Source organism: Aquarana catesbeiana, linkage group LG05 (genome assembly GCF_042186555.1).
Source record: "Aquarana catesbeiana isolate 2022-GZ linkage group LG05, ASM4218655v1, whole genome shotgun sequence".
Classification (NCBI taxonomy): Eukaryota; Metazoa; Chordata; class Amphibia; order Anura; family Ranidae; genus Aquarana; species Aquarana catesbeiana.
Window position 1 is genome coordinate 245907336 of NC_133328.1, and position 26042 is coordinate 245933377.

Sequence of the window (26042 nt, forward strand, 5' to 3'; positions counted from 1 at the left end):
ATATTAAAAAAAAAAATCTGTTTGAAAGACCGCTGTGCAAATACAGTGTGACATAAAATATTGCAACGATTGCCATTTTCTTCTCCATGGTCTCTGCTAAAAAAAAAAAAAAAAAAATCTATTATATTTAGGGGTTCTAAGTAACTTTCTAGCAAAAAAAATACTGCTTTACAGTGGGGACGGAAAGTTTTCAGACCGCCTTAAATTTTTTTTTAACTCTTTGTTATATTGCAGCCATTTGCTATAATCATTTAAGTTCATTTTTTTCCTCGTTAATGTACACACAGCACCCCATATTGACAGAAAAACATAGAATTGTTGACATTTTTGCAGATTTATTAAAAAAGAAAAACTGAAATATCACATGGTCCTAAGTATTCAGACCCTTTGCTCAGTATTTAGTAGAAGCCCCCTTTTTGCTCTAATACAGTCATGAGCCTTTTTGGGAAAGATGCAACAAGTTTTTCACACCTGGATTTGGGGATCCTCTGCCATTCCTCCTTGCAGATCCTCTCCAGTTCTGTCAGGTTGGATGGTAAACGTTGGTGGACAGCCATTTTTAGGTCTCTCCAGAGATGCTTAATTGGGTTTAAGTCAGGGCTATGGCTGGGCCATTCAACAGTCACGGAGTTGTTATGAAGCCACTCCTTTGTTATTTTAGCTGTGTGCTTAGGGTCATTGACTTGTTGGGAGGTAAACCTTCGGCCCAGTCTGAGGTCCTGAGCACTCTGGAGAAGGTTTTCGTCCAGGATATCCTTGTACTTGGCCGCATTCATCTTTCCCTCGATTGCAACCAGTCATCCTGTCCCTGCAGCTGAAAAACACCCCCACAGCATGATGCTGCCACCCACATGCTTCACTGTTAAGACTGTATTGGACAGGTGATGAGCAGTGCCTGGTTTTCTCCACCCATACCGCTTAGAATTAAGGCCAAAAAGTTCTATCTCAGTCTCATCAGACCAAAGAATTTTATTTCTCACCATCTTGGAGTCCTTCAGGTGTGTTTTAGCAAACTCCATGCAGGCTTTCATGTGTCTTGCACTGAGGAGAGACTTCCGTCGGGCCACTCTGCCATAAAGCCCAGACTGGTGGAGGGCTGCAGTGATGGTTGACTTTCTACAACTTTCTCCCATCTCCCGACTGCATCTCTGGAGCTCAGCCACAGTGATCTTTGGGTTCTTCTTTACCTCTCTCACCAAGGCTCTTCTCCCCCGATAGCTCAGTTTGGCCGGACGACCAGCTCTAGGAAGGGTTCTGGTCGTCCCAAATGTCTTCCATTTAAGGATTATGGAGGCCACTGTGCTCTTAGGAACCTTAAGTGCAGCAGAAATTTTTTTGTAACCTTGGCCAGATCTGTGCCTTGCCACAGTTCTGTCTCTGAGCTCTTCAGACAGTTCCTTTGACCTCATGATTCTCATTTGCTCTTACATGCACTGTGAGCTGTAAGGTCTTATATAGACAGGTGTGTGGCTTTCCTAATCAAGTCCAATCAGTATAATCTAACACAGCTGGACTCAAATGAAGGGTAGAACAATCTCAAGGATGATCAGAAGAAATGGACAGCACCTTAGTTAAATATTTGAGTGTCACAGCAATGGGTCTGAATACTTAGGACCATGTGATATTTCAACTTTTCTTTTTTAATAAATCTGCAAAAATGTCAACAATTCTGTGTTTTTCTGTCAATATGGGGTGCTGTGTGTACATTAATGAGGAAAAAAATGAACTTAAATGATTTTAGCAAATGGCTGCAATATAACAAAGAGTGAAAAATTTAAGGGGGTCTGAATACTTTCTGTCCCCACTGTAAACTTGTAAACAAAAAGTTCCGGAAAAGGCCTGGTCTTAAAGTGGTTATACACACTAGCCCCAAACTCAAACTTGAAAATATGTGAACGCATGTTGCATTGGACCTGCTTGTGAACCAGGTGCACACCAAACCTTAGTTTGGAATCCTAGCTCAATTCCTCAGTGGTGCTGTAAGAGAATTTAAATGTGCTCTTTATGGTTACGACGTGTAAAATCTTATACGTTTTATGCAAAATAGAATTTAATTTTAAATTATTTTGTACCAAATAATTATTTTCTCTGAATAATACCATTTGTACTTTGATGTTTTTGTTTCACAGCAGTTTGCAAATGTTCTCCCAAAATACAGAGCATTAACTCATCTTGAACCAATCACAGCTATAACGATGTTCTCCTAAATGTATTTCTCAATTAGCTGTATTGCAAATCATGTGAATGATCTGCCTTTTATCCATCTCCAAATTATCTTTCCACTGTTTTGGCTTTTTGTAGGATGAGAATCTTTGTGGTGGTTTACCCACTGACTTTAATAAACATTTATTTCAGGATACGTTTGTAGGCTTCATTTACTTGGGCATATGTGTATTTTCTGCATGGAATGCGGGTTTTTGCTGGCAGGGCTAGCAGAAGATCCAGCGTAAAATACATGTCTAAAGTAATCTTATTTAGACGTGTGCAGTTCTGTTGACTTATGCATGCATTTACATGCATTTACACTCATTTTTGTGCATACTTGCGAATAAAGAAATTTAGCTAAACACAGCACTTAGCTTTACTTGTAGCGTTAACTGTGTGTATGGCCTCGTTGTTTACTGTATAGTTGCGTTTAGATGTGTACAAAATTATATACTGTACACATCTAAATGCAGCATTGTAGAAACCTTTGTGAACAAGCACTGATTTCCAAGTTTTTGTTACTGTAAGCTTTTGCACTTGATATGCTGTCTAATAATATTACCTAGTTGCTCAAAGCACACGCGGCATCTTTTTTCTTTTGTTTCCAATCGCCTCATTACATAAAGGAAAGGTGGCTTCAGGTGTTGATCCCTTCTGAAAATGCTGGTGCTTGACTTCTATGCTGACCCTCTGGCTTCAATATTTGATTCACTGACCTGCAACAAGCATGCAGGCTATGATAAAAGCAGGGGTTTGATAGGCAGATTTAACAGAGGATATTATTCATCAACTGGTTGTTACAACCCTCTAGCACCACAGGTACCCTCTAGTACCCTAGGTGTATTTACGGTTTAACACCTCACACTACTGAGTGAGTATGTCCATATGTGTCTTTTGACTTAGAACAAGCAGGAGGTCAGACCTTCTTAGAGCGAGCAGTCCAGAAGTGTGGCAGAGGCCTAGAGTATTCTCTGACTGTGTGAGTAAGCAAAGTTATCAGACTGATAGCCAGGAGGCTGGAATTATACATTGTGTTAGCTGGATGTTACATATTTCCATAGTTTGGTTGAAAAAAAAAGACAGTCCATCTAGATGTGTACCCCTGCATTAGAAACAAATGTGATTACATGATAATAGATGTGTTTTTCTGCAGTATATTACATAGGGAAGTGCAATTTTGAAATGTACTCACCTATATTAGAATTCGTGAGAAAAAAAATATGTATTGACGTGTTTTTAATGTTTAATAATACATGTAAAAATGAATGCCGTAATGTGCACTACAATTGGGCTTTACTGTATGTACTTTTTTATATCTGGTCCTGCAAATGTAAATGTGCAAACAGTATGGAGATTGTAATGTTTTATTTAGGTATCTGTTTTCCTTGAAGCTACTTTTTAGTGGACTCGGAAGGGAAGGTGTTATTGCAGCAAGATGGAGTATTCAGAAGCAACTGTATGGACTGCTTGGATCGTACGAATGTTATCCAGAGTCTCTTGGCACACCGTTCTCTTCAAGCACAATTACAAGTATGTTTGTCTTTTCTTTTACTTTCAATTTAGTTTTTAGAAAAATGTTTGTAGCTATGTGGAATATATGCTAAAGAAGTGCTAGAATTTCAAAATGTCTAGCAGATCTAATACACATAGATCACATGTATGAGTGTTATTACGTAGCAAACATAGGTGACTCCCTAGCAGTTGTTGAATCAAAATTGTATACTGTGATCTTCATGTGCATGTATTCATCTCTCATAGCTGTGTATATTTTATCTTTGAAAAGTAACAATATTGCTATTTTAAAATATTTGATATAAGCAAAGTCAAAATGACTTTGCAACTTCTTTTTTCTGTAGCAAAGTCTAAATTATGATACAGCTTTTAAAGTAGCACTCCAGACAAATAATTAAATGCAATTTATGAAGTTTACTGTCAAAGGGTTTGCAATACTGTAGAGCCAGTTTTGTGATTTACACACACATCTGCTACACTGCACAGCCTGGCTTGTGACGCACTTATATCAGCAATTCCACTTCCTAGGTCACTACTCCATCTCCAGCATGTTAGCAAGCAGATGATATACAAAGCAGTAAAGCTGAACCAGGAGGTAGGTAAATTACTTGCTGTGTGGTTGAGCAGAGCTATGTAATTCACATGGTTAGTTGTACAAATGCTTTGGCAAGTAAATTTGTATTCAAGTTTGTGTATAGCTGATTGCCAGATAGATTCAATTCTTATTTTATGCTGTTTATTGCCCTCAAAACACTTTTGCAAAATTCAAAAATGTATACATATCCGCTATGTACACACAGAGGTTCCACCTTTACACATATCATAAGCTTCCTACAGGGAACCATGTAACAAGTTTTTCTTCTGTTTGTCTGTATTTACATATAATACTTTTCTTGGAGTCAATTAAGAACCCACTGGTCCTGACTGAAAAAATGGAGGCTTGCTGGTAATTGGGGGGGGGGGGGGGGGGGGGTGTTACACTGGGCTGCCCTAAAACTTTTTTTTGCTCATTGTTTAATCCTCCTATAGAAGCAATAAAATCTGAAGGTTAAGGCTTCATGTGAAGAAAAGACTTGAAGAAAAAGATTTTACGATGAGTACTAAAACCCTTTGGTCTCATGCACACAGGGCGTTAGAAAAAAAAAAAAAACGAGCTGTAAAGCCACCACCAACGCCAGGAAAAAATGGCTGTAAAAACGTGCTTTTAGTAGGGTCAGAAGTTTATATTGAAATATTAACAGTATTATATTTATGGAATTATGCAAAAATCTATGGTTTAGGAGATTCTTACGTCTTTCCATAAATCAACCAAATAATTCAAGTTTGTTTATCCATGCTAGTTTGAAGACCAGAGTGAATACAGCGATGTGCTAAAATATATATATTTATTAACTAGAAATTCCGTGTAAAATAATATCAAATATATTTGGTGATAACACAAAGATATAACTTCAAATATCAACCATATGGGTGGTACAAATGATGAGAAATTTTACCACAAGCTCTTGTTACAAAATACCAATCTCAATACTTCATGACAGCTTAGTAAATGGCTTTCTGTGGCTTTACAGACTTATGAAAACAAACTAGGTGTTGAATTTAACACATGTGATTTCTTCTCAAAACAAAGACCTTCAAGCTTACACTTTAAAAATGCACAGACAAAATGTTACGGTGGGGCAAAAAAGTATTTAGTCAGCCACCAATTGTGCAAGTTCTCCCCCTTAAAAAGATGAGAGAGGTCTGTAATTGTCATCATAGGTATAACTCAACTATGAGAGACAAAATGTGGAAACAAATCCAGACAATTACATTGTCTGATTTTTGAAATAATTTATTTGCAAATTATGGTGGAAAATAAGTATTTGGTCACCTACAAACAAGCAAGATTTCTGGCACTCACAGACCTGTATCTTCTTCTTTAAGAGGCTTCTCTGTCCTCCACTCATTACCTGCATTAATGACACCTGTTTGAACTTGTTATCAGTATAAAAGACACCTGTCCACAACAGTCACACTCCAAACTCCACTATGGTGAAGACCAAAGAGCTGTCGAAGGACACCAGAAACAAAATTGTAGACCTGCACCAGGCTGGGAAGACTGAATCTGCAATAGGCAAGCAGCTTGGTGTGAAGAAATCAACTGTGGGAGCAATAATTAGAAAATGGAAGACATACAAGACCACTGATAATCTCCCTCGATCTGGGGCTCCACGCAAGATCTCACCCCGTGGGGTCAAAATGATCATAAGAATGGTAAGCAAAAATCCATGAAACACAACTCGTCATGTTTAGAGGAGAGAGAATTCTGAGTTGCAACCAAAGAACACCATACCTACTGTGAAGCATGGGGGTGGCAACATCATGCTTTAGGGCTGTTTCTCTGCAAAGGGAACAGGATAACTGATCCATGTACACGAAAGAATGAATGGGGCCATGTATTGTGAGATTTTGAGTGCAAACCTCCTCCCATCAGCAAGGGCATTGAAGATGAAACGTGGCTGGGTCTTTCAGCATGACAATGATCCCAAACACACCACCCGGGCAATGAAGGAGTGGCTTCATAAGAAGCATTTCAAGGTCCTGGTGTGGCCTAGCCAGTTTTCAGATCTCGACCCCATAGAAAACCTTTGGAGGGAGTTGAAAGTCCGTGTTGCCCAGCGACAGCCCCAAAACATCACTGCTGTAGTGGAGATCTGCATGGAGGAATGGGCCAACATACCAGCAATAGTGTGTGACAACCTTGTGAAGACTTACAGAAAACGTTTGACCTCTGTCATTGCCAACAAAGGATATATAACAAAGTATTGAGATGAACTTTTGATATTGACCGAATACTTATTTTCCACCATAATTTGCAAATAAGTTCTTTCAAAAATCAGACAATGTGATTGTCTGGATTTGTTTCCACATTTTGTCTCTGATAGTTGAGGTATACCTATGATGACAATTACAGGCCTCTCTCATCTTTTGGGAGAATGAGAGTGGGAGAATTTACACAATTGGTGGCCCACTGTATACTGTGCACAGAGCTTGATAATTTAATCAAGATTTATTTTCGGTAAAGATAATTCTCTAATGAATTTTATGTTTAAACATATATCATAACAAAACCAATGATAAGACGTTAAAGTCAGTTTTTGTTGAGATATAAGACAATGTGTATTTCTCTAAATTTGAAACAGAATCATTTCATACTGCAGTTGGTTTAGTAATGTATATGCTAAATAATTTAATACCAAAAGATAAAATAGAAAATTAATACTTTACCGGAGATCTAATAAACTTTTGTTTTGAGAGATATCAGCTGGGTATTCCCAAAGAAGATCTACCACTCCTACATTTTTCCGTCTGCTCTCCCTTCCTTTCCGTCTCCAGCTCTCAAGATCTCCTCTCCAATTCCCCGGGCTATGTGTCTCTCCTCTATATTACCCCTAGAAAGTGGGTGTAGGAATGCCTTTCATGTCACAAGTGACATCAAACTCACGATCGAACCTGCGTGCATAACTTCCACAAGGGAACAGCATAGGATTACAAATTAATATTGAAAGTTATTTTGTCAACGTTTTTATTAAGGAAAGGATGGTTTACAGAGTTCAAAGTGTACGTGAGTACAGTAAATCAGTACATTGAGCATAAACAATCATGAACTTTTCAAGACAAGAAAGGAAAACAAAACAATTAAAAAAAAAACATAAATATATACAATGAAATGGTAGCTAGTCTCTAGCCGCACCCTGACCTTGGATCACAACAAGACCTGCGATCTAATACTTTAGTCTTGTTGGCTTATCTGGGCCCTGGACCAGTACGATGAGCCATACAAAAAAAAAAAATAAAAATTAAGGGTCCTTGATAAAAGGTCCTTGGTAAGAGAGCCTAATGACGGATTTGTCAATAGAGCGAATATGAATATAGTTAGTGCCTATAAAAGGAACAATGACATCAATCTTCTACAGTGGTGAACTTTCAGTCAGTGTTCCAACCTACTAGAGGTGGTGAAGAGTAGTGATCCAAGCTACAATGATGATTTTAACCAGTATCAAGTTGTAAATATTGGTCAGAATACCGGAACACCACCCAGGGAGACCATAGTTTGTTAAATCTTTCAAAGGATTCCCTAGCAATGGCTACTGTTTCCTCCATGTGATAAATATCTCCTATGTAGTTAAGCCATTCGGATATGGAAGGAATGTCCTTCGATTTCCAGTGCCTGGGAATCCGGATTTTTGCTGCATTCCACAAGTATCTTGTCAAAGACTTTTTGTAACGTCAGATGGAGCAATCCGCAATATGCAATATGCAGCACATGGGTGTGAGAGGGATTTTTGTGTCTGTGATGAGTCTAATCAGTTCACACACCTTATTCCAGAAGGGTCTCAGTAGGGGACAGTCCCACCAGATGTGTAGTAACGTGCCCTGAGCTTGCTCACATCTCCAACAAGAGTCCGAGGACAGTGGGTACCACTTTTTAACCTTAACCGGTGTGGTGTACCAATGCGTTAATAGCTTATAAGACATTTCTTGCTATCTTGTACCAATGGAACATTTGCGTGCGAAAATTGAGGCTTGTCGCCGCTGTTTGTCTGTAAAGTTTGCTTCAAGAGCTTTTTCCAACTGTGCTCATGCTCCGTGGGTCTCCCCACCTCTGTCCTCCTGAAGCCAAGATTAAATTAGGGAGGTAGATTTGGCTACCGGGGTTCCAGAGAGGCAGACCTGTTCAAAGGGGGTGGTGTGTCTGATTAGCTGTTGTTTGGCAGGAGAAGTGTGAATATAGTTGTGTACTTGGCGATAAGTCCAGTATGAGAAATCGTTTTGGGAGCTCAAATCTTGCTTCAGAGAGGCAAAAGGTTTTAGCTTGTTAGCATCAACACAGTGCATTATTAAAAGGGGCAGTGGGTAAGGATAATTGTAAATCCATCCCGGGAGGGAAACCTGGATTGCGGGTGATGGGTATGAGGGGGCCTGGGGATGAAGACAGTTTGTAGCATCTTGTTATCGCGTGGAATGTTTTCAATGTCACTCCCACAAGTGGGTGATGTTGCAGATTGTGCGGCAGTTTCTTCCAGGGAATCCAGGGGAGGAATCTCCGGTGCAGTGTAGACAATTCCTCCTCCAAGGAGACCCAGTCTTTCCGCTCCCTATGGCAATTCCAATCCAGGATCCTGGCTAAATGTATCCCAAAGTAGTAAAGTTTGAAGCCAGGGAGTCCTATACCCCCCTCCTCCTTCGATTTTGTAAGGGTATCAAGTTTTATGCGTGTTTTTTTCCCCATCTAGATAAAGGTGCACATGTTAGTCTGGAGTTGTTTAAAATTGACAGGAGATTGGTATGGACAGGGTATGGAAATGGTATAGAATTCTAGGCAGTATTACCATCTTAAGTATGGCAGCCCTGCCAAACCATGAAAAGGGTTTAGATGTCCAACCCTTAAGGTCCGTTTGTAAGTTGTTTCACATTGGAGGAAAATTAGCGTTATAGATGTCTGCTAGGTTGCCAGTAAGTTTTATTCCCAAATATGTGATTGATAAAGGTACCGACTTGAACAAGCAAGAGGTATGTGCTCTGGCTAGTATGTCAGGTGGTACCGTGGGGTTGAGGGCTTCTGACTTGGTGTGATTTATTTTCATATTGGATATGTAGCCAAAAAGTTTAAAGGCCTTGATCAAGTTTGGGATTGAAACTTGTGGCTGTGAAAGCGAGGTTTCCCTTAATTAAATGAATAAAGGGCTCTAAGGACAAAATAAACAAAAGAGGGGATGGGGGGCAACCCTGCCTCGTGCCATAGTTGATATCTACTGCCTCCAAGAGGGTACCATTTATTTTAAGCCGCGCCTGTGGTTTGTGATATAAAGCCGCTATCTATGTCATCATGTGCGATCCTAGGCTAATGTGTCTACAGGTAGCAAATAGATAGTCCCAGGCCACACGGTCGAAGGCCTTCTCCGCGTCAGTTGACAGGAGAAGGCCTTCGATTCTCTTTGTGCGCAATGGATCAGGTTGAGGGTCATTGTCATGTGCTTCTGTTCCCGGCATGAATCCCACCTGTTCCAGCCTAATAAGATTTGGGAGAAAGGATGTCAGCCTAGTGGCCAGAATTTTGGCCAGAAGTTTTAGGTCCAGATTCAATAGCGAGATTGGCCTATAGCTTGAACAGTCCGTGAGATCTTTAGTCGGTTTGGGAAGCAATGCGACATGTTGCGACGTGAACGTATTTGATGTAGATGGTGAGGTCTTGAGGTGATTGAGGGCGCGAAGGAGGGGAGCCTTTAAGATGTCAGTAAAGGTTTTATAATAATGGGCCGTGAACCCGTCAGGGCCCAGGCTCTTACCCATTTTGAGAACCTTAATAGCCAATAAAAGCTTGTCCTCTGTGATAGGTGATTCTAAAGATTCACACTCAGGCAGGGTTAAAGTGGGCATTCCGCTCTCCTCAATATAATTATGCGAAATGTGTTCTCTAATGCCCTGGAAATCTGGGGGTTTGTGGGGCGAGGGCAGATTATAGAGCTTCATATAGAAGGTCTGAAATTGTGATGCGATTTGATCCGTTTTGTGTAGTGCTTGACCTTCTGAGTTTTTAATGGATAAAATAGATTGAGCGTGGGTTATTTCTTTGAGCGCTTTTGCTAGAAATTTGCCACATTTGTCTCTATGTTCATAATAGAAGCCTTTCCTAAAATAAAGGATGCGTTTCTCTTTAAGATTGAGCAAGGAGTTTAATCGTTCCCTAGTTTCTAGTGATTCCAAAGAGGTGGCTTTTGCGCAAGATTGCTTATGTTGAGTTTCTGATAATGCAATTTTTTCTGCCAGCGACGCAATGTCTTTGTTGGCCTCCTTTTTCTTATGGGTGCCCAAGCAGATAAGTTCGCCACGTATGACACACTTAACGAGCTTCGCAAATTGTCATGGGTGACATGTCCTCTGTTTCATTAAGTTGGAAATACATTTTAAGTGCTGCGGCAATTTGTGGACAGGTGGTTGGGTCAGATAGTAGCGTAGGGTTTAGTCTCCATCTACAGTTTTGTGGGGTTTGTCAGTCTGTGTCAGAATGATCGACACCGGGCAATGGTCCGAGAATGTTTGTATGCCTATGTTGGCTGCATGTAGCAAGGGTAGATCACGTTGAGTGATGAAAATATAATTAATACGCGAGTGTTTTTTAAGTAAAGATGAGTAATAAGTAAAGTCTTTACTTGTTGGGTGTACCAGGTGCCAAGCATCAACCAAGGTCGGAGTTTAGCTGTCTTAATTTTCTGTAAAATAGAATATGAGATACTAGATTTGCCATTGGCGGTACCCTGCAGGGGAAGCAAAGGGATATTAAAATCCCCGCCCAGTATGATACAACCAGTGGCAAAGCTTTTTAGTTCATCCACAAAGCGGCGGCAAAATGCCAGATGTCCCGAGTTATTAAAATAGGCATTTGCAAGGGTAATCTGTCTATTATGCCAAGTCCCCTTCAGGAATAAAAATAGTCCCTGGGGGTCTGCATATTGCTGAGTCACCTTAAAGTTTGCATGTTTATGCAACAAAATCAACACTCCCTTAGATTTATCATCTGGGTTTGGCGCATGGAACACTTCTGGAAAATGTCTGTCAAACAGTCTTGGCACTGATTGAGTGTGAAAGTGTGTCTCTTGTATGAACACAAAGGCAGGTTGTGCCTTTTTCAGTTCCCTTAAAAGGGATATCCGTCTTTCTGGTATGTTAAGGCCCCTAAGATTGTGTGAAATCAGCATGGGGCATCTGCCCAGAGAAGAGTATGCCATTCCTGCTCAATTGAGTGTAAGCAGGATAACAAGGGCCTTTACTCAAAAAAAAAAAAAAAAAAAGGGTGGGGGGAGGACACAAAAGGAAGGGAAGGAATATGGGGGGGTGGGGGGGGTGTCCCTGATTAAACAGGAGGATTAAGTACGAATGTAACAACGAGCACACGTCTACTAAACGTAGAGGGGCTCTTCTAGTTGTGCCCACCTTAGGGCCCCATGGGTGGTAAGAAATGGGGGAGAAACTAGGCAAAAGGAGAAAAACACAGTGGAGGCACCCGAAGGTAGGGCACAGTGTGGGGTACGTGGGAGAAACTGGCGGATTAATTAGGGAGTCAGGTAATTTGCCTATATGAAAGATGGGAAACGGCTCCCTCCCGCAGCCTAATAAAACATATTACAAATAGGTAACTCTAACACTGACCTATGTAAGCATAACTTTATATATAAAAAGAAAAATTCTAGAAAAGGCAACCAAGCTTTAAGAATATTAGAGAATGTGCACATGCTGCATCCCGCACAACCCCGGGGGGGGGCATAGAGGCAGCATGTACACATCTAGAGGGTACAGCAATAATGCATGGATAGCTGCCAAACAATATATGTAGATCGATTATACGTTCCGTCCAGGGCCGGTGCTACCACTAGGCGGACCAGGCAGCCGCCTAGGGCGCTCTCCCGCCTAGGGCGCTGCCACGACCGCTGGTTTCCCTACTCTCTGCTGGAAGGAGACTGCACGGGAGCTTGTCAGTGCCTCGTTTTCCATAGTCCGGGGTGCGGGAGGAAGGTGTCGGTCTCCTCTCCTCCAGACATTGCTCCAGCTGGCTTTCCCCCAACACCAGCTTCTTCTTCTCCAGGGTCAGGGAGTTCCAGTACACCATCTTCCTCTGGGAGGGGGAAGGGGCCAGCAGATACATATCCCGGGGCGGGGGAAGGGGACATGGCACAGGTCTTGGTGCAGAAGGAAGGAGGCGTTCTGTGCCAGACTGCCAGTTAGCTTCACCCCTTCTCTGCGCTTGTCAGCACCCGAGCTGTACCCCAAGAATCAAGCCAGGGATGGCTCCGATGTGAACGGCATGAGGAGCCAGGAGAGCAGGGAGCGTAACCCGCAGGAGACCTGGAGACTGACACTGAAGAGAGGCAGACACCCAGAGACTGGGAGGGAGAGGAGACACCGAGGAGGCAGGGCCGCCTTAATGCATGGGCAAGGGCCCGAGGTGCATGGAGAGCCCCTGAACTTTCACCCCGCAGACTTTAAACATGGGGGGAGCTGCCTGTCAGTAATAATGACAGTTCCCCTGGGCGCTGGCAAATACAAACTGCACGTGCACAGTTTAACAGCCAGCCGTTCTTCATCAGCTGAGCTTGGAGAGGGGCATGCTTAGAGTTCCGTCTGATGACACTCCGGGGCGGACCCTGTGTTTAAACATCTCTGGAGCCTGGCATTTTCCCGCTGCCCCATGCAGCTCAAAGTGCAGTGCACGCAGAGAGGGGTCCACTCCCCACACTGCCTGCAAAGAACATACCGGCCAGGGTGAGCGGATATCTCTCCCCTTCACTTAGAAGAGCAGTCAGATCACCTGGAGCTACACACAGGAGTCATGGATGGCTTTGATCTTCAGATGGTCACGGTAAGCCTGACACTTTACTCCTGGATACTATGCCCTTTCCAGGTCACAGAGCTCTGTACCACCTCCTGTACTGTGCCCTCTGTACTGTCCCCCCTGTACTGTGCCCCTTGTAGTGTGCCCTCCTGTATTGTGCCCCCTGTATTGTGCCCTCCTGTACTGTGCCCTCCTGTACTGTGCCCTCCTGTACTGTGCCCTCCTGTACTGTGCCCTCCTGTACTGTGCCCCCTGTACTGTGCCCCCCTGTACTGTGCCCCCCTGTACTGTGCCCCCCTGTACTGTGCCCCCCTGTACTGTGCCCTCCTGTACTGTGCCCTCCTGTACTGTGCCCCCTGCACTGTGCCCCCTTGCACTGTGCCCTCCTGTACTGTGCCCTCTGTACTGTGCCCCTTGCACTGTGCCCTCCTGTACTGTGCCCTCCTGTACTGTGCCCTCCTGTACTGTGCCCTCCTGTACTGTGCCCTCCTGTACTGTGCCCTCCTTTACGGTGCCCCCTGTACTGTGCCCCGCTATATTGTGCCCTCTTGTACTGTGCCCCTTGCACTGTGCCCTCCTGTACTGTGCCCTCCTGTACTGTGCCCTCCTGTACTGTGCCCTCCTGTACTGTGCCCTCCTGTACTGTGCCCTCCTTTACGGTGCCCCCTGTACTGTGCCCCGCTATATTGTGCCCTCTTGTACTGTGCCCCCTGTACTGTGCCCCCTGTACTGTGCCCCCTGTACTGTGCCCCTTGCACTGTGCCCTCCTGTACTGTGCCCTCCTGTACTGTGCCCTCCTGTACTGTGCCCTCCTTTACGGTGCCCCCTGTACTGTGCCCCGCTATATTGTGCCCTCTTGTACTGTGCCCTCTTGTACTGTGCCCTCTTGTACTGTGCCCTCCTGTACTGTACTTCCCCCCCCTGTACTGTGCCCCCCTATATTGTGCCCCCTGTACTGTGCCCTCTTGTACTGTGCCCCCTGTACCCATGCTCCATGTATTATTCCCCCCTGCCTCATGTACTGTGCCCCCCCTGCACTGTTCCTTCCTGCTTGCCCCCCGGTACTGTGTAAAGAAATGCCTACATACAGGCCGTGAGAGATATTTATGACCAGGGAGCAGTGTGTACATGGAGGGGGATGGCATAAAAAAAGGGTGGGAACGGCTCCCCTTTATCTGTCCACCATCCATCCCCATTCTACTGCACCAAGTATAGTTTCAACACTGACTGTGGCTATGTACAAGTACAGCAGGAGCCTTCCCCACTCTTCCCATATGAATGTCTATATAGCACCAATATCTTCTACAGCGCAGTACAAGGACATTTGTCCTTCCAGCGACACTATCAATGCAGAGACATTTATTTTTTTAGTGACACCACATATGCAGTTGCATTTCTACCTAAGACCCTGTTCACCCACACTGTAGTGGCCTGTATTTTAAAAATGTAATTTTTTTTGGGGGGGGGGCGGCAAGTAGCTGGTCTTGCCTAGGGTGCAAATTAGTCTAGCACCAGCCCTGGTTCCGTCTGTGTACCAGTGAACCCCTATAAGGGATGATGGTAAAAGCCGTGACAGAGAGCCCAGTGAATCCTCGAGCCAATGTGATTGTACTTTGAAGAATTGGAATGGCAGAAAGAAACAAAGAGCAATGTTCAAGTGCCCGCCTAGGTAACATCCAAACAACCGAAATGCTCGCTCAAAATCAATGGTAGTGTCCACAGGCCTCTCCAGCAGGTTCTTGACTATGGAGGTCAGAGCTGGGACAATTTGCTCAGGTGAGATTGTATCCGGCACCCCCCTCACCCTAATGTTGTGCCTCCTACCAAATCTTCCAGGTGACGATTAACTGCTATTAGTTGGGCTGTATGGGCATCAGAGACAAATTCTAATCTGGCGATCGCTTTGTCCCTCTTTTGCCCTAGGTGTTTGGCATTATGAGCCCTTTCATTCAGGGCCAGCATATCTGCTTTTAGCTCCGTAACAGCAGAGGAGAAGGTATTCTTTATGTCAGCAACAAATGCTGACATATCAGCGTTTGTCAGGGACTGGTCGGGAGGAGAGCGGTGTCTTACCATATCATCTGATGCTGCCTGTGAGTCTTCGCTGTAGTTATCCTCGTGGTCGTTGGGAGGTATCGGAGCTCCGAGCTGACTGATGCTGGGACCTTAAAAGGTCCGGTATGCTGTGTCATCGCGGGACCGTGGACGAGCTCCTGGCCGGTGTACCAGACTGAGACTGGTTCGGTTTGCCCATGATCCGGATTTGAGCAGTCAGTGTGTGACTGAAGGGCTGCGGGAAGAGCAGAGCTCCCTCTCTATGCTGCCATCCGTGCTGCGTGCCAAGCCACGCCCCTATTGAAAGTTATTTTAACTTGTCAACCATCAATCTCCATGTAACCTTTAACGCAATCTTAACAGAGAACTATAAAATATCTAGAGCTGTCTCTTATGTGTCAACTTCCTAGACTTCTTGGCTAAAACTCAGATATATGTTTTTTATGTGTAGCCCACATAAATTACCTTTTACTTTAAATTCCTTAACCACTTCAATACCAGGCACTTAGACACCTTCCCGCCCAGGCCAATTTTCAGCTTTCAGCGCTGTCGCAATTTGAATGACAATTGCGCGGTCATACACTGTATCCAAACAAATTTTTTATCATTTTGTTCCCACAAATAGAGCTTTCTTTTGGTGGTATTTGATCACCTCTGCGGTTTTTATTTTTTGCGCAACAAATAAAAAAAGACTGAAAATTTTGAAAAAAAAACAAGTTTTTCTTTGTTTCTGTTAATTTTTTGTAAATAAATACGTTTTCTTCTTCAATGATGGGCACTGATATGGCTGCACTGACGGGCACTGATACGGTGGCACTGATGGGCACCGATGAGGTGGCACTGATGAGGTGGCACTTATGGGCACTGATAGGTGGCACTGATAGGTTGCACTGGTATGCGGCACTGATGGGCACTCATAGGTGGCACCGATGGGCACTCATAGGCGGCACTGATGGGCACTAGTAGGTGGCATTGATTGGTACATATGGGTGGCACTGATGGGTACTTATGGGTGGCACTGATAGGTTGGCACAGATGGGCACTGACAGGTGGCATTGATGACACTGATTGGTGACACTGATGACACTGGTGGCATTGCTGGGCATAACTGAAACATAATGGTGCCAATCAGTGCCCATTTGTGGGCACTGATTGGCACAGATTGGGCACATGTGGATGGCCATGGGGTACATATCTGGCCATCCACATGTTGCCCCTTCCCTGGTGGTCCTAGTGGCGATCCCTGGTGGTCCAGTGTGGTGATCTGAGGGGGGGCTGAGCTGATAAACAATCAGCGCAGCCCCACCCCCTGTCAGGAGAGCCGCCGATCGGCTCTCCTCTACTCACGTCTGTCAGACGCGAGGGAGGAAAAGCCGATCAACGGCTCTTCCTATTGACATCGTGATCAGCCGTGATTGGACACGGCTGATCACGTGGTAAAGAGCCTCCGCCGGAGGCTCTTTACCAAGATTGGCGTCCAACGATCTCCACGGGCGGCATGTTATCCGAGCGCGCGGTGGCATGTTATCCTGCTGGACGTCATATGACGCCCAGTCAGGATAACGCAACCACTTCTCGGACGTCAATCCGCTATAGGCCGGGCGGGAAGTGGTTAAGTAAAGTGAGGTCATGTTTTTGACTAGAAGTAATAATGGCTTATTCTTAAACATCCCCATAATAGAACTTCTAGACATCACATTCATATACAGTATGTCCCTTCATATGAATAATATGAAGACTAATGTATTTCAGTGAATACATCAAACAATTATATATATATATATATATATATATATATATATATATATATATATATATATATATATATATACACACACACAGTTGTGCTCAAAAGTTTACATACCCTGGCAGAATTTATGATTTCCTGGCCATTTTTCAGTAACTATGAATGATAACATAAAAACTTTTTCACTCATGGTTAGTGTTTGGCTGAAGCCATTTATTAGCAATCAACTGTGCTTACTCTTTTTAAATCATAGTGAAAACAAACTAGTCAAATGACCCTGATCAAAAGTTTACATTGTCCAGTTCTTTATCTAAATCTGACCGTGGTTTGATTTCAACAGAACCCCTCATTTTCCACTTCTTGATTAGAGTTTGGACACTGCTGATTGGCATTCTCAATTCCTTGGATATCTTTTTATATCCCTTTCCTGTTTTATACAGTTCAACTACCTTTTCCCACAGATCCTTTGACAATTCTTTTGCTTTCCCATGACTCAGAATCCAGACACGTCAGTGCAGAATTGGATGAAAGATGCTGTCTGTCAGGAGTCCAGAAACACATTGACTTTATATATATATATATATATATATATATATATATATATACACATACACACACACACACACACACACACACACACCTTTTAATAGCCATTCAAACCCCTTTGTGTGTCAACTTGTGTGCAGTTGACACAAAAATGGCCAAGAAATCATAAATTCTGCCAGGGTATGTAAACTTATGAGCACAACTGTATATAATTTATATATATATATATATATCTACAATAAGTGACATTGTTCAATTAATTATGCCTATAACTGCTCCAATATAATTTACTAATATGTTTGGAATTTTTGCTAATATAATTGCTTATGCAGTAAATGATACAATATGTTTCATATGGTCGTTTTTAAATAAGCCCTATTTTGTTTCTCAATCCTGAAAAAAAATAGGTCTGTAAGCTCATGGTTCCCTTATCTTGTTTATTTGACTAAGTGTCTAGACCAGGGATATGCAATTAGCGGACCTCCAGCTGTTGCCATACTACAAGTCCCATCATGCCTCTGCCTCTGGGTGTCATGCTTGTGGCTGTCAGAGTCTTGCTATGCCTCATGGGACTTGTAGTTCTGCAACAGCTGGAGGTCCGCTAATTGCATATCCCTGGTCTAGACCCTTAATTTATGATCTAGGATGATATGCAAGGAGCCCTAAAGAATCTTACAAACATCCCTGTCACTAGCTATCATCCTATATCTTTAATCAGGGTAGCCTTCAAGATCTATGCTAAATTGATTGCTTCACATCTTCAATCCCATATTCCAAATCTGGTACATATAGATCAAGTTGGGTTTGTGCAGGTGAGAGAAGCACGTGATAATACGCTTAAATCCCTTTCACTCGTGGATCATACTCAGTCAGCGAAAATACCAGCTTGCCTTCTCTCTGTTGATGCAGAGAAGGCATTTGACCGTGTCGGGTGGCCATTTCTGGAACAAACTCTCATTCAAATAGGACTAGGACCAGTCTTGTTAAGGAAAATTATGGCACTTTAACCACTTGCTTACTGGGCACTTAAACCCCCCTCCTGCCCAGACCAATTTTGAGCTTTCAGCACTGTCGCACTTTGAATGACAGTTGCGCGGTCATACAACACTGTACCCAAATGAAATTTTTATCATTTTTTTTCCCACAAATAGAGCTTTCTTTTGGTGGTATTTAATCACAGCTGGGGTTTTTATTTTTTGCTAAACAAACAAAAAAAATGGAAAATTTTGAAAAAAAAAAATTCATGTTTAATAGTTTGTTATAAAATTTTGCAAACAGGTAATTTTTCTCCTTCATTGATATGCACTGATGAGGCGGCACTGGTGGGCACTGATAGGCTGCACAGATAAGGCGGCACTGATAGGCACAGTTAAGGCGGCACTGATGGGGACAGATAAGGCGGTACTGATGGGCACAGATAAGGCGGCACTGATGGCCACGGATCGGCGGCACGGATGGGTGGCACGGATAGGTGGCACGGATAGGTGGCACGGATGGGCGGCACTGATGGGGGGCACTGATGGGTGGCACTGATGGGCAGTGATGGGCGGCACTGATGGGCACTTATGGGCACTGGTAGGTGACACTGATGGGCACTGATAGGTTGCACTGATGTGGGTGCTGATGGGTGGCACTGTGGGCACTGATGGATGGCACTGTGGGCACTAATGGGTGGCGCTGAATGATGGCACTGTGGGCACTGATGGGTGACTCTGGTGGGCACTGGTAGGCAGCACTGCTGCCTATTGCTTTGTGTTATAAGATCGCCTTGATCGGGACTGATGTCCCGATCACGGCCGCGGGTGATTGGGTTTTTTTTTTCCTCCTAACGCTGTCAGCGCGAGGAGGAAAAATAGCCGATTACCGGCTCTGTTTACATCACATGATCAGCTGTCATTGGCTGACAGCTGATCATGTGGTAAGGGGTCGGGACCAACCCCTTACTCTGATCTGTGATCAGGCGAGTCTCATAGACTCGCTGATCACCGAGCGCGCCGCGCGCGCCCTGCAGGGGGCGCGCAGGCCGCTCGTGCACGGGACGACATCAATAGACGTCGTTCCGGCAATTTAGATCCGCGCTGTTGCCTTCATTTGGCAATGGCCTGGATCTGAAGCGGTTAAACTAAGCCAAGAGCAAGAATACGCATCGATCAATCGCTATCTCCTAACTTCCCTACTCAAAATGGTACGCGTCCGGGATGTCTGCTGTCTCCCCTTCTTCGTTCTAGTAATGGAACATCTGGTAATTGCTCTTAGACAAAATTCTTGTATAACAGGCATACCATTAGACGGGAAGGAGGTTAAGTTGGTAGTATTTGCTGATGATCTGTACGTCACCAACCCACATGTCTCTATGCCATCTATTCTGTATGAGTTTCAGCGTTTTGGAGGCCTGAGCAATTTTAAAGTAAATTTGTCAAAATCAGAAATTCTCAATGTATCTCTGCCACCACATCAAGTTCAGGCTCTTGGGAATAATTTCCCATTTAAGATCTGTACTTCGACACTTAAATATTTGGGCATAAAAATTCCAAAAGATCTTACTAAGCTATATATAAAAAAATTATTACCCTCTTATGCAGCGTACAATACAAGATCTTAAAAAGTACGATCAAGCCCATTATTCATGGTTTGGGAGGATTAATATTCTAAAAATGGACATAGTACCACGCTTTCTCTATCTTTTCCAAACTATACCTATAGTGGCCCCCGTTCCTTTTTCACTACTCTACAATCTGCTTTTACAAGGTTTATCTGGGGTTGCAATAGACCTAGACTGCAAAGGAGAATTTTACCTCTCCCTAAACCAAAGCGGGGTGTAGGGCCACCCGACCTATATTATTACCACGTTGCAGCGGTGTTAACTAGACTAGTAAACTGGTTCCATCATTCTCATCTTAAACAATGGGTACACATAGAACAGTCAATGGCCCCTTTTGATCTACAGGTGCTTCCCTGGCTAGATATCTCTACCTGGGGGCCACTTTCCTCTTTGTCTTTTCTTACAGCACATTTATTACGTACCTGGGATAAAGTGCAAGCCCAATTAGGACTTTCTCCTAAAGTGGGATTAATGTCACCCCTTTTTGGTAACCCAGGGTTCCGTCCGGCAACGGCAAGGAGACATTTTTTGGTATGGAATAAGGAGTCTAATCGTCGAATATCTCAAATTCTTTGTCAGGGAGATCTGCCATTGTTATCAAATTTGATCCCTATACAGCAGCAATCAAACACTGGTTGGAATATCGGCAATTAAAGTCTTTTCTTTTTTCCTTCCCTTCCGTAGATGTGTTTAATAGAGAGCCAGATGCCTTTGAGTCTCTTTTGTTACAAGAAACTGAACACATTTTATCTGCAGCGTATAGGGCTCTTATTCTTAGACTCCATTCATGTCTCCCGAAGTTTACAAATAAGTGAAATATGGACTTGAGTGTCCAAATTAAACCAGAGGAATGGGAAAAAGCGTTTATCCTTACACATAGTATGTCATTAGCAACCAAGGCGCACGAGGCGAACTTTAACCGCTTGCCGCCTGCCTGCTGTCATATGACGGCGAGGCGGCGCGGCTTTCGTTCTGGGAGGGCGTCATATGACACCCTCGCCTTCCCTACCCACCAGGGGGCGTGCGCGCCGCCGACGGCAATCGCGCGCCCGCCGTGTCACTGGGCACCCGATGCGCGTGCCTGGCGGCCGCGATGTCCGCCGGGCACACGCGATTGCCCGGTAACACGGCAGGATGTGGATCTGTGTGTGTAAACACACAGATCCACGTCCTGTCAGAGAGGGGAGATGACCGATCTGTGTTTTCAGTACAGAGCAACACAGATCGGTCTCCTCCCCTTGTGAGTCCCCTCCCCCTTCAGTTAGAAACATTCCCTAGGAACACAGTTAACCCCTCGATCACCCCCTAGTGTTAACCCCTTCCCTGACAGTCACATTTATACAGTAATCCGTGCATTTTTATAGCACGGATCGCTGTATAAATGTGAATGGTCCCAAAAATGTGTCAAAAGTGTCCGATGTGTCTGCCACAATATCGCAGTCGCAATAAAAATCGCAGATCGCCGCCATGACTAGTACAAAAAAAATAATAAAAATACTATAAATCTATCCCCTATTTTGTAGACGCTATAACTTTTACGCAAACCAATCAATATACGCTTATTGCGATTTTTTTTTTTTTACCATAAATATGTAGAAGAATAAGTATCGGCCTAAACTGAGGAAAAAATTTGTTTTATTAAAAAAAAAAAAAATGGATATTTATTATAACAAGAAGTAATAAATATTGTGGTTTTTTCAAACTTGTCCCTTTTCTTTTGTTTATAGCGCAAAAAATAAAAAACACAGATGTGATCAAATACCACCAAAATAATGCTCTATTTGTGGGTAAAAAATAATAAAAATTTCATTTGGGTACAGTGTTGTATGACCGCGCAATTGTCATTCAAAGTTTGACAGCGCTGAAAGCTGAAAAATGGCTTGGGCAGGAAGGGGGTTAAAATGCACTGTATTGAGATGGTTAAACTTATCTCTTGGTGGTATAGCTGTCCGCTGCTGCTTAACTGGATATATCCAAGTGTTTCAGACCTGTGTTGGCGCTGTCACTCTGCCAAAGGTTCGTTATTGCATATTTGGTGGGAATGTCCTTCCGTGTATAATTTTTGGGATATGATACTCCAGCTTCATACTCGCGCAACGGGGGTAACTATTCTCAACACGCCACAAATTACTTTGCTATTCATCCTACCTGGCTCATATAAAAGCATTAAAAAAGGCCTTTTGAGACACTGGTTGACAGCTGCAAGAGCGGTTATACCGCGCCACTGGCGGTCGGCATATGCTCCATCGTTGATTGAGTGGGTTTCAGAGATGGACCATATTGAAAGGATGGAGATTCTTCTGTCACATGAGTTGGACACTTATGAACAATGTTGCCAAATTTGGCTCCCGTGGAAGGGGCTAAGGGAATCCCTTGAACTACGAAATCTGTATATGGGTGGGAGGTAGGATGTGAAAATGGTGCAGTCGGCCGAGTGAGGCAATCTTGGTTTTGGTAGCTATTTCTGGTAGTTTTATCGAGTGTTATTGTTTTTTTTTCCTTGTCAAAAGAAGTTTATTGAGTATACAATGTTATAAAGTAAGTTTACAAGGATCTATAAAGTAAGCTCATTGTTTTACAGTAGGGTTTATATAGGTAAATATCATGAAATTTCAAATATTAAACATTGGGTTCACGTAAACCTAAATTAAATTAAAGATATATATCATTTCCTTAGTTACTTTTGTTGGTATTTAAATGATTTATACCTACTATACATATTGTTTACAAGTAGAGTGTATATAGGTCAAATAAATTCTGATAATGAGCTTTAATCGTAAGGTGGAGAAAAGGAAAGAGAAAGAAGAAAAAGGGTTGAAAGGTAGAGGTATGGTCCACAAGGTTGTCCCGCTCGTCAGTTTATTATTCTTTTTAGTTCTCTTTGAAGCCTTAGAATGGGTGTCTCTGTAAGTCATTTAATCTGTTACCATGGCAACAGGACAGAGTCATTGAAGTTTGACAGGAACTGTTGTTTTATCCAAGGATGCCAAAGTTTTTCAAATTTTGGAATTTGATTTTGATCGATGGCTACCATCTTAGCATGGGACATTGTATTATTCATTCTGTGAATTGTTTCTGCTAGTACCAATGTAGGAGATTTCCATGCCTTGGCCACTGTTTGTTTTGCAGCCGTTATTAGTTGGATCATAAGTTTGAATTGAGAGAGTGTTAACCATTCCGGTTTTAGATTAAGTAAAGTTAAATATGGATCTGGTTGTATTATTTTTTTAAATATTTTAGATGCAATCACGAAGACTTCCTTCCAGAAGGTTTGGATTACTGGGCACGTCCACCATATGTGTAAATATGTGCCTATTTCTGGGCATCCTCGAAAACAAAGAGCTGAGGTATTAGGTGAATATTTTGCCACTCTAGCGGGTACAAGGTACCAGCGAGTTAGGACTTTATAATTTGTCTCCAGTGCTAAGATGTTGGGTGAAGATGACTTAGATGTGAGCCATATGTTAGACCAGTCCGTGTCTTCTAAAGTTCGTCCCAGGTCCTCCTCCCCCCACCTCTGAACATAAGAGGGTCTATTAAGATTTGCTACTCCATATAATTGATTATAAAGTGATGAAATTGTACCTTTAGCAAATGGATCTTTTGTACAGATTGATTCAAAAATGGATAATTGGGATAATGGTGTATCCCCCTTTAGGAATGGTGTATAAAAATTTTTGATTTAGAGATATCTAAATATCTCAGAGTTTGGTAGATCATATTTTTCTCTAAGCGATGGTTATAAAAGGAATGATTTAGATGCTATGAAGTCATTTAGTGTCTGAATGCCTGATGTTGTCCAAGCTTTAAAAGAATTTGGGTAGATCCATGCCGGATAAAAGGCCGGATTTCTGATAAAAGAAAGGAGAGGATTGTGTGGAGATTGTAACTGATATTTGGTTTTTAGTTTATCCCAGAGAGATAAGAAGTGTTTAGTTATGGGATTATGAATTTTAAAGCGGTCTTTAGGATCAAGCCATAATAAATTTGATATTAATAGAGGGTCATTTTCTGAAGCCTCTATAAATACCCATAATGGGATTTCCTGTTTTGCATGGTATTTGGACAGACTGGCCAAATGTGCTGCTCTGTAGTAGTTAGTAAAATTAGGGTATCCCAGGCCTCCTTTATTTTTGGGAAGATGTAGTGTGTGTATAGGTATACGTGGTTTAGAAGAGCCCCATATAAACGAAGTTGCTCTTTTTTGTACTATTCTCAAAAAATAGGAAGGAATTGGAATAGGGAGGACTCTGAATAGATAAAGCAATTTGGGTAGAATAGTCATTTTGATTGCATTAATCTTCCCTATCCAGGATAAAGGAAGTTGCGACCATTGTTTTATTAGATTTGTGATCTGTCTTAATACAGGAGGATAATTGGTTGAGAAAAAGTCAGAATGAGATGCTGTTAAATGAATTCCAAGATATGGGATTGATTTTTCTGCCCATGTGAATGGGAGTGCAGCCCTAGCCGGGATCAATTCCATGTTTGTGAGTGAAATATTAAGCACTAGGCATTTCTTAGGATTAATCATAAGGCCGGATAGGGCTGCAAATCCATCAAGAGCTGGTATTAAGTTAGGACCAGAGACCTGTGGTGATGATAGAAAAAGTAATATATCGTCTGCAAATATACATAATTTGTGTGTAATACCTCCTCCTTCAATGCCAGTTATAGTTTGGTTTGTTCTGATGTATTGGGCCATGGGTTCGAGTATAAGGGCAAATAATAAGGGAGATAATGGGCAACCCTGTCGGGTACCTCATTCGATATTAAAGGCTTCAGATTTGTATCCAGCATATTTTATATAGGCTTTGGGTTTATTATATAATGCTTTGATCCATGTTAAAAAGTGGGGTCCAAAACCCCATTTTTGTAATGAATATTGCATATATTGCCAGGATACTGTGTCAAATGCCCTCTTAACATCGAGAGATAGAAAACATAAAGGGATTTTCCGTTTTTTAGCAATATGTGCCAATAACACTGCCCTGCGTATATTATCGCCTGCCTGTCTATTTGGCATGAAGCCTACTTGATCTCTATGTATTAATTTTCCTATAATGCTATTGAGGCGTTTTGCTATTATTTTTGCTAATAATTTAATATTGAGGTTTAACAGAGAGATAGGCCGATAATTCACACAGGAAGTATCATCAGAAAGGGGTTTTGGGATCATACAAACAATTGCCATTAGTGTTTCTTGCCGAAAAGAATGTCCATCTAGAAGTTTGTTAAAAGTTTCAGTGAGAATGGGAGAGAGTATTTCTGAGAATGTTTTATAATATAAAGCCGAGTAGCCGTCTGGGCCTGGTCTTTTGTTAAGCTTTAGGTCTTTTATGGCGTTAGCAACTTCATCTATAGTTATAGGCTCATCCAAACTGCTTTTTTGATTCTGAGATAACTCAGGTAAGGTTATTTTTGAGAAGAAGGATTCAGCCTCTGTAGGATTAAATTCATTGTTTGTCTTGTATAAAGTTGCGAGATGTGAGTGAAATTTATGGACTATTTTAACTGGATTACAAGTGTAAACATTTTTTGATAATTTCAAACGTATTGGTTTGAAAGATTTGTTAGTTGAATTTAATGCCCGAGCCAAATATGTACCTGGTTTGTTTGTATTCATGTAGAAATTGTGTTTGGAGCGTTTGAGGGATTTATCAACTGACTCAGTGAGAAATAGATCGTATTCCAATCTAGATTTTTCCAGATGAGATTTTGTACTCTGAGATGGATTATCTTGAAATGATATGTAGGCTGCATTAAAATTGAGTTCTAGTTTTTTTGCTAGATTTTTGCGTTCCCGTTTAAATAGTGCCATTTGTCTTTGTATTGTACCACGCAAGACAGGCTTATGAGCTTCCCACAGTATTATTGGGGAGATGTCTGTTGTATTATTAATTGATATGTATTCCTTTAAAGCTTGTTCAATGGCCATCTGATGTAGTGGGTGTTTGAGCATTATGTCCGGTAAGTACCACGTTGGGTCATGTGCTTTTGGT

General features: G+C 42.4%; 1 protein-coding gene across 1 annotated transcript in view; it reads left to right on the plus strand.

The window, feature by feature from the left end:
* SACM1L (SAC1 like phosphatidylinositide phosphatase) overlaps positions 1-26042 on the plus strand; it is a 281982-nt gene that overhangs the window by 187927 nt on the left and 68013 nt on the right. Inside the window, exon 14 of the mRNA XM_073630675.1 lies at positions 3597-3735. Coding sequence (XP_073486776.1) covers positions 3597-3735 — 139 coding nt within the window. The remainder of the gene's footprint in view (positions 1-3596; positions 3736-26042) is intronic.